At 42.6% G+C, this 13,530-nt stretch overlaps 1 protein-coding gene across 3 annotated transcripts in view; it reads right to left on the reverse strand.

Annotated features, from left to right (window-relative positions):
• Positions 1 to 4: 4 nt before the first annotated feature.
• The window catches only part of LOC111850846 (myosin-11-like), a 29,600-nt gene continuing 16,074 nt past the window's right edge, over positions 5 to 13,530 (reverse strand). For 2 of the 3 annotated variants that reach the window (XM_023825153.2, XM_023825152.2), the window contains 30 exons: positions 13,092 to 13,244; positions 12,834 to 13,007; positions 12,469 to 12,642; positions 12,141 to 12,255; positions 11,819 to 12,012; positions 11,268 to 11,389; positions 11,050 to 11,119; positions 10,775 to 10,935; positions 10,534 to 10,642; positions 10,279 to 10,410; positions 9,873 to 10,079; positions 9,259 to 9,396; positions 9,040 to 9,163; positions 8,742 to 8,913; positions 8,269 to 8,481; positions 7,925 to 8,069; positions 7,219 to 7,425; positions 6,970 to 7,074; positions 6,711 to 6,863; positions 6,311 to 6,559; positions 5,994 to 6,206; positions 5,638 to 5,850; positions 4,928 to 5,089; positions 4,388 to 4,516; positions 4,213 to 4,301; positions 4,003 to 4,126; positions 3,703 to 3,911; positions 3,437 to 3,545; positions 3,089 to 3,261; positions 5 to 1,619 (listed from right to left, as the gene is read on the reverse strand). In XM_023825153.2, coding sequence (XP_023680921.1) covers positions 1,478 to 1,619; positions 3,089 to 3,261; positions 3,437 to 3,545; positions 3,703 to 3,911; positions 4,003 to 4,126; positions 4,213 to 4,301; positions 4,388 to 4,516; positions 4,928 to 5,089; positions 5,638 to 5,850; positions 5,994 to 6,206; positions 6,311 to 6,559; positions 6,711 to 6,863; positions 6,970 to 7,074; positions 7,219 to 7,425; positions 7,925 to 8,069; positions 8,269 to 8,481; positions 8,742 to 8,913; positions 9,040 to 9,163; positions 9,259 to 9,396; positions 9,873 to 10,079; positions 10,279 to 10,410; positions 10,534 to 10,642; positions 10,775 to 10,935; positions 11,050 to 11,119; positions 11,268 to 11,389; positions 11,819 to 12,012; positions 12,141 to 12,255; positions 12,469 to 12,642; positions 12,834 to 13,007; positions 13,092 to 13,244 — 4,680 coding nt within the window. In that variant the 3' untranslated portion in view covers positions 5 to 1,477. Of the gene's footprint in view, positions 1,620 to 2,632; positions 2,666 to 3,088; positions 3,262 to 3,436; positions 3,546 to 3,702; positions 3,912 to 4,002; positions 4,127 to 4,212; positions 4,302 to 4,387; positions 4,517 to 4,927; positions 5,090 to 5,637; positions 5,851 to 5,993; positions 6,207 to 6,310; positions 6,560 to 6,710; positions 6,864 to 6,969; positions 7,075 to 7,218; positions 7,426 to 7,924; positions 8,070 to 8,268; positions 8,482 to 8,741; positions 8,914 to 9,039; positions 9,164 to 9,258; positions 9,397 to 9,872; positions 10,080 to 10,278; positions 10,411 to 10,533; positions 10,643 to 10,774; positions 10,936 to 11,049; positions 11,120 to 11,267; positions 11,390 to 11,818; positions 12,013 to 12,140; positions 12,256 to 12,468; positions 12,643 to 12,833; positions 13,008 to 13,091; positions 13,245 to 13,530 lie in introns of all 3 variants that reach the window. The other variant, XM_023825154.2, reaches the window with a different exon arrangement.

A 13,530-nucleotide genomic window follows, 5' to 3' on the forward strand; every position in this document is an offset into this window, starting at 1 on the left:
TGGGTTGTGTTGACACACTTTATTTTACGTGCAAGTGGTTCACAAATACATTGCGATAAGTGACATGTTAATGTCAGTTTAATCGAAGGAAAATTGGGGTAATTCAACTGGAATAGTGATCAGTACGTGAATCTGTGTTATATCTGAACAAATACATTTTAAAATATTAATGTTCTAATAAGGTTGCATTGATTATTTGGTAGTTACATTCTTTGAAATGCCTGACCCAATAAGAGGAGGGGCATTCTTTTTCGTGAAATTCAAAGCCTAGATTACTAAATTTACAACATGGTAATGTATTCTTTGAAAGGATATTTTGTTCCTAACCATTGCAGCATAAGCTTTTTAAGGCACACAAAATACATCCTAATTGTTATGAATTTAATGGAATATTGTGAAAATAACATACAACAGACATTTGCATGAACCGGTGTTTGAGATCTTATGTTGCTATATTTCATAACCAGTCATTTGAACAGGTCTCATTAAACTGAGTGGAATCTATTAGCTCTTTAAAAACAGGCTTAGACATTGACCATGCACTCAAAGGAATAAAATTATGCAATATGACAGCCTCTTAAACTCCTTCAGCACACCTGGTTGGGCCATCAGAGGTTTATGGTGTTTTCATAAATATGTAGGTAAGATTCCCAATGAGAAACCTATTTATGTTTTCTAGTTATCAAATATAACTATTCAGAAGAACCCTACAATTATTTTCAAAATGAAGGCCCAATGTTGAGTAGTTGGATGTGGATAAAAGTTTTCTGAGTTTATTAAATGCAACACTGAAAATGAGGGATATATATCTCTTACGTGAACCAGTCAGAATTCATTTAAGTAGTCACAGCAGTTGTGGTAAGTGGGGGCTTATATTACACTAACTACATGTTTTTCTAATATATTTTTTTTTAAATATTTTACTAAATCATTTATTACATTAAAACTGAGTAGGAGGACCTTTGTTTAATTTGATCGGTCCTCAACTATACATGAGTACAGTTAACCAAGATTCTGATATTTTGTGGGATGTTACCTGAGTGATTTTATCTATTGTGTTATATAAGGTGCCGTTCCAAAAGCAAATGATGTTACCTGCAGAAAACGGGGACTAACAGCAGCACTGTATCTGGAGGCTGTAATGTTTCACGTTTGCAGAGAAGGAATGTAATGATTTAAGAGCGCAGAATAGAAAAGTGCAGCACAGGACAGAAAATCAAACAAGATGCGAACAACTCAAACCTCAATTTGAATCTTTTGCTTTTGCCACGAGAATGCACACATTTCTGGCATTCAGTAGTAGTGGTATACGATGTTCCAAATGACTCAGGCATCTGTCTGGTTGAGAGTTTGCAGTGTAGAACTGTGGTTACATTGTTATATGCCTGGTTTGATTTGTGTTAACCGGTAAGCACATTTGTCTGAGAAAATAGCAATGAACTGGGAATGAAATACTGAAGGTGAAGCGTGGACTCTTCTAGTCAGCACTCTTGGTTCCATTGAGGTCCCCCTGTAGGTCTGCATCCTCCTCAGAAGCTTCCATGTTGTCAATCACTGCCCTACGACTGCCGCCCCCAGAGCGCCGCGGTGCGCTGCTGAACGAGGGCTCGTTTCCCCGTCTGCAAAGCCACAGAAATGAAAGATGAGAACCAGAGCAGATGAATGGGTGTAGAAAAAACAGCCCTGTCCATTCAGAGAGCCCTCTGTTTGGTTTCTGAGATATAGGCTTTGGATCTGTCTGTTACTGGTCAAGTCGGCTCTGGGACAATTTATGCCAAATATAATCCTCTATCAGCGTCTTAGTTGAACAATGAAAAGCTATGCATCATTTTACACAGGAGTTCTCAGAACACCTTTATGCCTTTAAGCATTGTTCATGAATTTTTATTATGCTGAGTAGAACTGTGCAGTGCATATCCTATGAAAATATTATGTGGGTCTTAAGTAAGTCCCTGCATGGAGGGTGATAACTTCTGGTCAACAGTATTTCAAGCGTTACTCTGACATGAAACATTACTTGGCCTGAACTGTATCTATGTATATTACGTGATGTTGGGTCTACTTAAAAACTGAACATGAAGTTCCAAGTCAAATTCTATTATTGTTGTTTTCCACCTTTCAGCTAGAAGTTGTCTCATTATTTACACATCCAACCTGCATCTTTACAAAAGTTGCAGCTCAAACTCTGTCTAAGGGGACGCATACAGCCACAGATCACTTACATATTTGGTTATAACAACAAAAAACTAAACAGAGGCATAGTTAAAGGAGATGCTGCTGCAGTGAAGTGGCAGGCAGGTTAACTCTAAAACTCATTTCACTCCCAAGACAAGAGAAATGAGTTTTGTTTAGAGAACTAAACAAAGCTCTCAGAATAGAGAGAAACATGGTCACATAGCAGAAGGCCTCATAGCTTTTGTAGGGGGAAGCATTCTGTGTTACGCTTAAGGGGGGATATTGGTATAGGTTTAGATGGCTTTGAAATGTCAGCTCTAGATGTACAGTATTTACAGTATGGTATCTGTAAACCATATTTCAACTCCACTCTTCTAGGCGTAAGCATGAAAGACACAGGGGATGGTCAGGGAGAGGGCGAAAGGTATTATGAGGCAGTTTCTGAAGACTCGGGTACCTGCTAAGTCACTGCGAAGGCTCCTGATTGCCTCTGTAATAAAGACAAACAGGGCTTTGATTTCAAGTGGAACAGACATGTTTAGGCAGGCCCACACTGGGCCGACAGACTTATGAAATAACTGCTAACCCCATTCCATAGTGCTTGGTTGAGATCTGTTTAATTCACTTTATCTTGAAGATTCATATATGAATATTAAAAGGCAATTTTCAACTAATGGCTAATCCGTAGCAAGAAAATTCATAGTCATTCTTTTTTGATTTCTGGATATAGCAGATTTTGGGCAGTCTAAGGTAGGTTTTTAGGGGAGCAAAATTTGTGAACGACATGTAAGTCTGGGAAAAACTACCAGAAGAGAGTACTGGAGATATTTGATGACAGAGAATTTATAGAAGGTTTGGGAGAGAGTGCCAACAGGGGGAGCCATTGTCCTCAATCATGTGCTCATTGTCCTACCTGAGTTTGTTCTTCAGTGCATTGACCTCTCGGGTAAGGCCGTCATTGGCTTCTGTGGCCTCGTCCAGCTCCCTCTGGAGCTTTCTGCGAGCAGCAGTTATACGCTGAGACTCCTCCTCTGACTCCTCCAGCTGCCTCTTTAGCTGTTTCAGCCGTGTGTTGGTCTTTTCTCCCTGTGGAGAAGTGAGTTAACGTGAATCATCTGACTGAAGATCATAGAGGTTAAAACCTGCATAACAATATTACAATGCTGTGTTTTGCATTGTACACTTCTATTTATTGACAGAAAGAAAGTACCGGACATATCCATCACACCTACTGTGTACACTGAGGAAATGGCTGACTTACCTGGTCTTTGTACTGCTCTGCCTGTTTCCGTTCCTCCTCGACTTGGATCATCAAGTCCTTCAGCTTCTTGTCTTTCTGCTTCATACCCTTGGCAGCTGCCTGTTTCTCCCTATGTGAAGCATCAATATCCAAAAGAAAAAGAAACTGCTCAAGTAGAATTATGCAGTATAAAACTAAAATGTACTTAGGGTGCTTGTGGGATGCTGCTGGGCTGTCATTTCCACTGAGACCAGGAATTTAGGTGTCTCTCGATGGTTCGTATTCACCTGCTTTCTTGCTCCAGCTGTTCCTCCAGCTGCTGCACCTTGGATTCCAGAGCAGTGATAGAGGCCTTGAACTTGGATTTGACCTGGTTTTCCATCTCCTGCAGCTTGGCTTTCAGGTCTTTGTTCTGCCTTTCCAGCTGCTGCCGTGAACTCTCATTCTTCTGAGCTGTAGTACGCTCAGCCTGGAGCTCATTGTTCAGCTGTTCTGCCTAAACAGAAAGACGAGTTTATGTATGCCAAGTTTCAGCAGGCTTGACATTGTGCATGAACCTTTCCATATCCACTGTTTTCCTTGCCAACCTGTTGCACGCTCTTCCTTAGCCTGTCGTTGAGTATCTCCATGTTGCCCTGCTCCTCCTCAAGTTCCTCCTCCAACTGGGAAATTTTTGCTTCCAGCCGGCGCTTCTCATCAGACAAGGCTGACCTTTGCACACAAGAAAGACCATGTTGCTGTGCCAGATCTATGAGGATCTACCTGAACTTCATTCCTGATCTTCTGGTAGCACTCACTTTCCAGATGTGTTGCTAGATAGTTCATCAGCCAGCTCATCTCTCTCAGCTTCAGCCTGCTTACGGGCTCTCTCCGCTGCAGCTAGGTCCTGCAGATAAAAGCATTTGGACAGCTTAACTCATGTCTCAAATTAACTGTGCTGTAGAAGCATGACTGTGAAGTACAACATTGTACCTCCTGTAACTGCATAAGTTCAGCTTCCAGACTCTTGTTCTTCTTCTCGCTTTCTTTGGCAGAGGTCAGTACGTCTTCCCTGGCTGCACGAGCATCATCTAGTTCTCTCTGGAAGTCTTTCATCTGGGCCTACAACACAGAAGGAAGTCAGCCAATCAGGACACCATCTAGAGTTGATCTAAAAATCAAGTCTATGAGTTTATGTGCACTGTGCTTAATTATTTTTATAATAAAATGCCTGCGATGGGTTGGCCCCCCCTTCCTGGGTTGTTCCCCGCCTTGTGCCCGTAGCTTCCGGGACAGGCTCTGGATCCCCCGCGACCCAGAAGGATAAGCGGTTTGGAAAACGGATGGATGGTTGGATGATAAAATGCATCCCTAGAGCCATTTTTGGGGTTGTGGGCCTTGGTCAATGGCCCCTCAGTGATATTATTACTCTGCTGGCCATTGATTTCTAACCCACAGAGCCACACTTTGCCCCACAAGAGCTTATATGTCATTTTGGACAAAAACGTCTCTGCATCAGTACACTCAACTCACCTGGATCTTGCGCAACTGTTTGATAGCCTCATCTTTTCCTTTGTTGGATGCCTCAATCTGACCCTCAAGATCCTTGATGTCTCCTTCCAGCTTCTTCTTGGCAGCTGAAACCGTGGCTTTCTGCTTGCGCTCGTCCTCAAGCTCTGTCTCCATCTCTCGCAGCTGAAACAGACACAAACTCAGCATGCTGCTGATTCCATTTCAAACTCTTCCCGTCTCTGAGCATTGCAGTAGTCAGAAATACTGGTTTCTACAAACCTTGTTGTAAATTTCAAAAAAGGCTTAATTAGCCAATAATAAAAATCCATATAGGGGTTGGAAAGAGTAATCTTCCTGTTTGTTATTTTCTAGGTCTTTAATGGCTATATTAGTTGTTAAATAGACCATGCCAGTATGTTTGAGATCAAAGTTATGGAATTACTCCTTTAGGGAAACAGCTTTACTTAGAGCACTGATATCCACTGAATTCCCATATTTATTGCCTAATGCTAATACAGGCAGCATATACACAACGAAAAGGCATTATTTGGAAACTATTAAAAGCATGTCACAGCCCAGCAATTTTTCTCTCTTGTGATAACAAAGTCTCTGCCAGAATACTGTTTAATGGACTTGTAGGAACCAACATCTATCAACATATCACTAAAACTCCTGGGTAGTCTGTCCTGATTCCCTTTGAAATATCTAGTGTGCAAGAATCGAGATTGCACCTGTTTCACCAGCTGTCGCTTCTTCTCCTCGCCTTGCTCATCTCTGCCCTGCAGATCTCTTTCAAACTGGGCTTTGAGAGCCTGCATGTTGACCTCCAGCCTAAGCTTGGCATCTTCAGCTGCCTGGAGTTCATCCTCCAGCTCTTCCAGCTGGGTCTTCATCTCTTCTACCTGTGCCTCCAGTCCGCGCTTTGACTTCTCTAGTTCATGTACCTATATGGAAGCAATGATTTACACAACGCAAACGTGAGATTTTAAAAAAGGTTAGCGAAGAAAATTACTGCTGACATTGCATTTTTTTTCCTGTTATAGGATACGTTTCGCTTTAAATATTATTAAATTGGAACATTACTCACATTCTTGCCCACATCATCCTTGGAGCTGACCAGGTCTTCCATCTCTGTGCGTAGGGCCTTATTGACTCTCTCCAGTTCTTCACGTGACTCCTGAGCTTCCTCCAGGGCCCGAGCTAGGGACAATGCCTTGGTCTCTTTCTCACGAGCCTCAGCTTCAGCACGGTCACGCTCATCTGCATATTTGCTGGAAACACTCTTTTCCTCAGCAAGCATCTGTCATTGGAGAATGCATAGAGACCAACAGATAAGCATTAGACAACCTTTTATATATTTGGTACCACAATGCAGTTGAATTCTTCATGAAGATCATAATTAACCTGGTCAAACTTCTTTTGTTTCTTCTCCAAGTTGGACACCAGCTGCCTCTGGTTGTCTAGGTCTACCAGAAGATCCTCCAGCTCTTGCTGCAAGCGGTTCTTTGTCTTCTCCAGCTTTTCATGGGCTGAGGCCTTCTCATCAAACTGTGTGTTGGCTGCCTCCAAGTCTCTCTGTAGACGCTTTTTACTTTCCTCTAGAAGTTCCACATTGCTGACGAACTCCTCCAGCTTCTTCTTTGTGTCTGACAACTGGGATCAAAGGGGTCATTATAAAAAAGCTACTGATTAGCCACAGTAGGTTAAATAATGCTGGCAGTGTTTTCTTGGATATCTCCCCTAAACAATCCAAAGGATTACTGGAACTTTTTACAGTCATAAATTGCAGTGATCCGTGACTAACCTGTATATTGAGGGTGGAGACATGCCTTTCCACAGTCCTCTTGGCCTCTACCTCCTCATCTAACTGTTCCTGAAGTGAGTTTCGTTCATCTTCTGTCTGGCGGAGGCGAGTTGAAAAGCTCAACTTCTGCCGTGTCTCCTCTGCAAGCAGCTCCTGAGAAGACACAGGAAGGTCAGCATCAGGTTTTTGACTGCTCATGAGAAGAATATGGAGTGAATTTAAAGGGCAGAAATTGTGGTAAATTGGAATACTGAATCACCTGTACATCTTGAACTTGGGAGGTCAGACTTGCCACATCTTTGCTTAACTTGATGTTCTTGCCTTCTGCTTCATTGAGAATATTTGTCACGCTGTCGAGTTCCACCTGTGAATAGCATACACAATGCATGCATTATCTGAGCCATGATATTAAAGGTTACATGCCATCTTGTTGTTCTTCATCACTTTTTGACTGACCAACGCACTGAGATTACATCAGTAGTAAAGAGCAGAGCGGAGGGGCACTTACAGTGACCTTGGAGACACGCTCTCCAAGCTCTGCCTTTTGCCTCTCACTGTCATTGAAGCGGGACTGCAGGTCAGTCAGTTGGCCTTCCACCTTCTTCCTCTTGTGCTCCAGGTCCTGCTTTGCTTGGGTCAGTGAGCGCACCTCCACGCTCAGTTCCGAGGACTCCTTTTCCAGTGCCTGTTTTGCCTTCTCTATGTTAGATTTAACCTGCAGTGAGGTGAAAGGGAGAGGACACATGGAGAATGAACTCATCCCTGTTCCAGAGCAGTTTCTTAAATTGGGTGAAATCTGATCAGGAAAATGTAAGTGACTTGGATTAAATCTATCTATTATTCTTTCACAGACAAAGGCTTATACCCACTTGGACTGTAGTTTCAGAATAGTCTTTCACAGACAGAGACTTATACCCACTTGGGCTTAAGTTTCAGATTAGGCTTTCACAGATAAAGCCTTGCATTCACTTGGACTAAAGTTTCAGATTATTATTTTTTTGCGGAAAAAGAGTCCTACCCACTTGGATTGAAGTCTCAGATTAGGCTTTCACAGATAGAGCCTTGTACTCATTTAGACTGAAGTTTCAGATTAGGCTTTTGCAGAAAGAGACTCCTACTCACTTCAACTAAAGTCTTACATTAGGCTTTAATAGGCAGAGGCTCATACACGCATAAATTGAAGTTTCAGATGAGAGCATCGCAGAAGCTCTTACCCGCTTGGACTGCTCGAGCTGTTCAGTGAGCTCCTCCACAGCCTGCGTATGCTTCTGCCGCATCTCCTGCACTTGTGCCTCATGTGAACGGCTTTCTTCCTCCATCGCCCTCTTTAACAGCGTCACTTCCTGCTCTCGTTTTGCCCTGTACGAGGTCACCCAGGTAATTGACAAAAATTCTCAAAGCCTGCTCTCTTAAAGACAGAAAATAGATACTTCATAGTTGGCTGTCTATCAGATTTATTCTTCTTAAGGTGCTCATTTAACTTATCTAATGTCGTTGTAGACCAGTAAATATTTGATAGTGGTACCAAACAGCGGTCCACTGTGGGTCCAGTACTCACCGAAGCTCCTGCTGCGTAGCTGTGCTGTCCAGTGTGTCCTCCAGCTCAGACCTGAGGGCCTCCAGCTCCTCTCCCAAGTCGCGTTTGGCCTTCTCTGTTTTGTTGCGAGCAGCACGCTCCGATTCCAGGTCCTCCTGCAGGTCTGAGATGTGTCCCTCCAGCTCCCGGATCTTCTTCAGGGCATTGTTCTTCTGGGTTGTCTCATCTTCGAGTCTGCAGTGGAGAGACAATCACAGCTATGGTCTGCTGCAGAAGGTGAGCTGAACTACCACAATGCTAAACGTGGTCTATTTCACAAAAAGTTTTTAAAACTGTGTGAACACACACTCATTCATGTCTTGTTTATCAAGTATTTTTGCCATGCATATAAGGAAAACAACAAAAACAATGATGTCAATGTGGTGAATTAAATTAATTGCGATTAAAACAAATGGAATAATAAAACAAAGCGACCCGATCGCTGAAAGATGTACCTTCCTAGGGTGGCCTGCAGTTCCTCTTCCTTCTTGGCCAGCTGTGCTTTGAGCTCAGCAATTTGGGCTTGCAGGTCAGCAATCTGCTCTTGCAGGTCATTGGATTCAGCGTCCAGCTTGCGCTTGGTTTTTTCCAGCTCTTGCCGGCCCTTCTCCTCTTTCTTCAAACGCACTATAGAGACATTGAGTATTTATGACTAAACCCATTTCATTATTATCCATAGTGTATAACATCTGATGTGTATCCACATCTGATGGAGTAAACAGACTATGTTACTAATGAATGCTGAATACTTACCTTCCAGCTCGGATATCATAGACTCGTGTTTGTTCTTCAGCTTGGTCAGGTTCTTTGATTTTTCTTCTTCCTCTGCCAGGTTGGTGCTATAATCTGCTACCCGCTCCTCCAGAAGCTTCCTCTCCTAAAATCACAGGTGGATGACACTCAGATGTCACCGTTTCAGCCCTTGCTGAATTCACCAGTGAATGATCCTCCATTCTTCTGCTTCACACCTACCTTGAGCAGTTTACTGTTATGGTCCTCCATGATCAAGATGTCATCCTCCAGCTTTTTGATCTTTCCATCTGCAGTGACTCTCTCAAGCTGAAGCTTCTGACGGGCATCCTCCTCCTCCTCAAGATGTTCTTCCAGTTCCTGGAAATGTGAGTTCATTTCAATGCCTGTATCTATGAAGTGTATCAGTATCCTTGGAATGGCGCTAAGAGTCTCACTAAGAATTTCTTCTACCTCACAGTAGTTCCAGTCATTATGAAGTGTCCTACACCCACTCTCAGCAAGGAGTAGGACTTTTAGATTGAGAATTAATGATGATGTTTTGTAGTTTCTGATACTACCGCTAAAGTATCAGCATACAGAGGAGGCAGAAGAGGACCAGAGATGCACAAAACCCACTACTACTTCCTCTACTAAAACCTCTACAACTGCTGCCGCCGCTAATACTACTGCCAATAATAATAATAATAATAATAACAACAACAACAATCAATTTATAGTGCTATAGGAAACTTTATATTTAGTTTTCCAGCTGTAATATCTTGCAACAAAAGCAAGCAACACCCAGATACTGTGTATGAGTGTGACAGGATGAAGGAGAAATGACAATATCACACCTGTATCTGCTGCTGCATCTTTTTTTTCTCCACTTGTATGGCTTGGCCACGATCCTCCTCTTCTTCCAGTCGTGCCTCCATCTCATGCAAGATCTCCTCCAGCTCTTGCTTCTTGGCAGACAGACGTACCCTCATCTCCTCAGCCTCTGCATACAGTTCTGTCTCAGCCTGCAGCTGCTCCTGCAACTGGTTTCTCTCCTCCAGCACCTAATGCAAGCCCAGAAGAAAGTTTGAAAAATATTTTTTAAAACTACAAACGTATCACTAACGCTGTCTCTCAAATACAGACAAATATATTGCATCAAATGCCAGGTCAGAATGTCTCAACGTTAATTAAGATTTGAGTTACAGTAAAACCAGCAGTTAGCAGGACAGGATCCAAGTGCCCATGGACAGTTTTATGTACCTGTGTGTGCTTCAGTGTGATCTCCTTCAGCTCTGTGTCTGTCTTTTGTGCCTGATCTTTGATCCTGTTCAGTTCTTCATCTTTCAGGCTCATCTCCTCTTCCTGGCGTGTCACTTGCAGTAGGGGCTTGACCTGAATATTAAACCAAGGAATTAAATTCATGGAGAGTCTAAGATACAAATCCAAGCAAAGACTTGTACAGGTACTGTTATATACAACAGAGATGCATCTGAAACATGTGTCTTAAAAGCTTGCCTTAGTGAAGAGTCTCCACCACTGCCAATTGCGTAGTTTGAGGTAGGCTGCACAGTTCCTCTGTATGACCTTCATTGCTGTCAGCTGCTGTTGTCTCTTAGCGAAGGCCCTGCAAGCGAATAGGAGATGGAGGACTGCTTTAAGGGAGTGCACTGAAAGTTAAAGCCCCAACACTACTGTAATGTGTCACACTTCAAGGAAAAATGGGTCTTCAACAAATATGGGGAAGATTGAGACTCACTTTCTGGCCAGGAAGCCTCTGGCTTGTGCCTGGAAGGCAATGATGATAACTGTGATCTTCAGGTCACGCTCTTCTTCTAGCTGGGCAAGCACTCCAGTACGGAAGAAGATCTTGCTTTGACCAATGCGGTAGAGGTTTGGGTCCAAATCCAGATGCTTAATCTGATGGAAAAGAGCAGGATTACCTGTAGCTGACTTATTGGAAGTGTAGATAACTGATAGTCATTATAATTCAATAAGAAAATCAGCAAATATAATATCAGTGGCACAGCTTACCATGAGAATGCAAGCTTGTTTGCCATCCATAAAGCCCTTCGGAATTGCACTTGCAGCCAAGATTTCATAACTACATTAAAAGAAAAGAGGATGGCACAAATGGTTGTATGTAGAACTTAGTTGTGCTGAGAGTTAAAATGGAATGTTCCCTGTACAGTATGAATAGACATTATTCAAAGTGCTGAGAGTGGTGGCCCTTTCTTCCTCGTATTGCTTACCGCTGTCTAAATTCCTGGAAGACGATACGGTTGGGGAATCCCTGCCGGCAAATGCGAATGCCCTCAAGCACACCATTGCATCTCAGCTGCTCCAGAACTAGGTTAGCATCCAATTTCCCTGCCTGAGCAATACAGGAAATGGTTGTGTGTGATGAGATATGTACTTCTGCACTCTTAGGTGACTTTAGACACAGAATAGTGGAAGGCAGTTCAGACCTTTTTTGGCAGATTAATTACACCCCAATAATTATTAGCTGAATTAATTTGCACCTTTAAAGCTAAATCTGTAACATTAACTGGAGGTTCCTCTTCAGTCTTGAGTACAAGCTCTAGCTAAAAACCATTGTATACCCCTTCTGTTCCAAAAGTAGAATTTCCCACTTCTGACATATTAACTATATAACAGAATAAATGCACAGATGCTAATAATACCCCTATGTAGCACATTATTAAGTCTTCTAACAGAAAGCTCCCATTGACTGTAGAGCTCATTAAATATATGCTATAAGGGACATTCACACAGCACCAGCATTCAGAATGAATCTGCGCACCCTCTTCTCGTGGTTGGGAATAATGCATCGGACAAAGTTGGGTTGGGTGTTATGCAGGGTGGTCATCAGCTTAGCCAGAGACTCCTTGTAGAGCTGGCCCACTGTGCGGAACATCCCCTTCTTGGTTTTGGACGAACTGGGCATGGAGCTGTCTGACATCTTGGCTATTGTCTCCAGTCCTACCACTCGGTCCACTTTTAGTTAGGAAGACACAGTACAGTTAACTTAGGCTGCTTAGCCACAGCCAAGCTCAGCTGGACTGAGAAACAGAATCAGAAACACTCTCATACTCTTTCCAGCTTTAGGATGCATCAACGCTTACCATCTTTCCATAGCTCTTGTATAAACGTGCTGGAGGAGTTATTAAGCAATGCAGTCACATTGTCATTAAGGGGGTCCATGTTCTTCGTCAGCCAAGCAGTGGCATTATAGTCGACCTAATGAAGACCATCCAATCACTCAATTCACATCAAGTATACTTACAGAACATCATATTGGATACTTTCCAAATTTAACACCACCTTAATTTCTTATTTAATCTAATTAGCAAAATGTTAGTTGTTTGTACATTCTAGATTCAGAGTACGATCTAGATCAGATTCTGGAATAAAGGTCTTTGTCTGCTCTGTGGATTGCCAGTGTCTTCTTACCTTGCCAGCATAGTGGAGAACGGAGAACTCAGTCTTGTCCTTCAGCTGCTTTGATTTGGCAAACTTGGAGTGGTTGCCCTGTGTGTTAAAGAGCTTCTCCACAAATGAGATATCTGTGGCTTTTGGGAACCAACATTCCTCATCCAGGAGGGCAAGGATGCCTGGTGGATTATTCTGCAGGAATAAATACCAACTGAAATCTACATGGAAAGAGAGTTTTGTCTGTTCATTGCAGTAAGTATTATACTTGATGTCCACATGTGCTATGCAATCTAATGCAAATATAGGTGGTCTCAAGAAAGCACATCAATGTATATTATCAGTAGACTGACAGGTGATGTACAGTGGAAGGCAGGTACACTGACCGGTCTTTCAATCAATTCAATACAGGGCTGCAAGTCTAGGCCAAAGTCAATGAAGTTCCACTCAATGCCTTCCCTCTGATACTCTTCCTGCTCCAGGATGAACATGGTGTGATTGAACAGCTGCTGTAGCTTCTCATTAGTGTAGTTGATGCACAGCTGTTCAAAGGAATTGTCCTGCGGGAGATCACATATGTAACCATGTGCTCAAATGGAAACACTGCTTTTCGTCACAACGCCGCTATAGGTTGTATTCCTCACCTCAAAGATCTCAAATCCAGCAATGTCCAAGATACCCAAGAAGGACGCCCCTTGACGTTTTGTCTTATCAAGGGCCTTGTTGACACGTGTCAAGATCCAGCGGAAGAGTCGTTCATACATTGCCTTGGCAAGGGCCTCTATAGCGAAATCAGCCTGTGAAAAAAAGCAAAGACACCCTGTTTGTTCATTATTATACATGTAATTTTTTTTTTTTTAAGTTCACATTTCAGCTAGATTATGAAGCAGTTCAGGCAAAATGCTTTGCTCAGCATCACAACTCCTCCTGCATTTGAGTATAACTACTATGCTAAATTCAGTCTGGTTTGTAATAAAAACATTTTAGTTAGCGGTATAGCACTAGATCTGATATTTTTGTTTTCGGAGGATGTAAAAGATGCTAGAGGAATAGCAGGATAGCTGCATTGCAGGTCCCATCTTG

Source organism: Paramormyrops kingsleyae, chromosome 5 (genome assembly GCF_048594095.1).
Source record: "Paramormyrops kingsleyae isolate MSU_618 chromosome 5, PKINGS_0.4, whole genome shotgun sequence".
NCBI classification, from domain to species: Eukaryota; Metazoa; Chordata; class Actinopteri; order Osteoglossiformes; family Mormyridae; genus Paramormyrops; species Paramormyrops kingsleyae.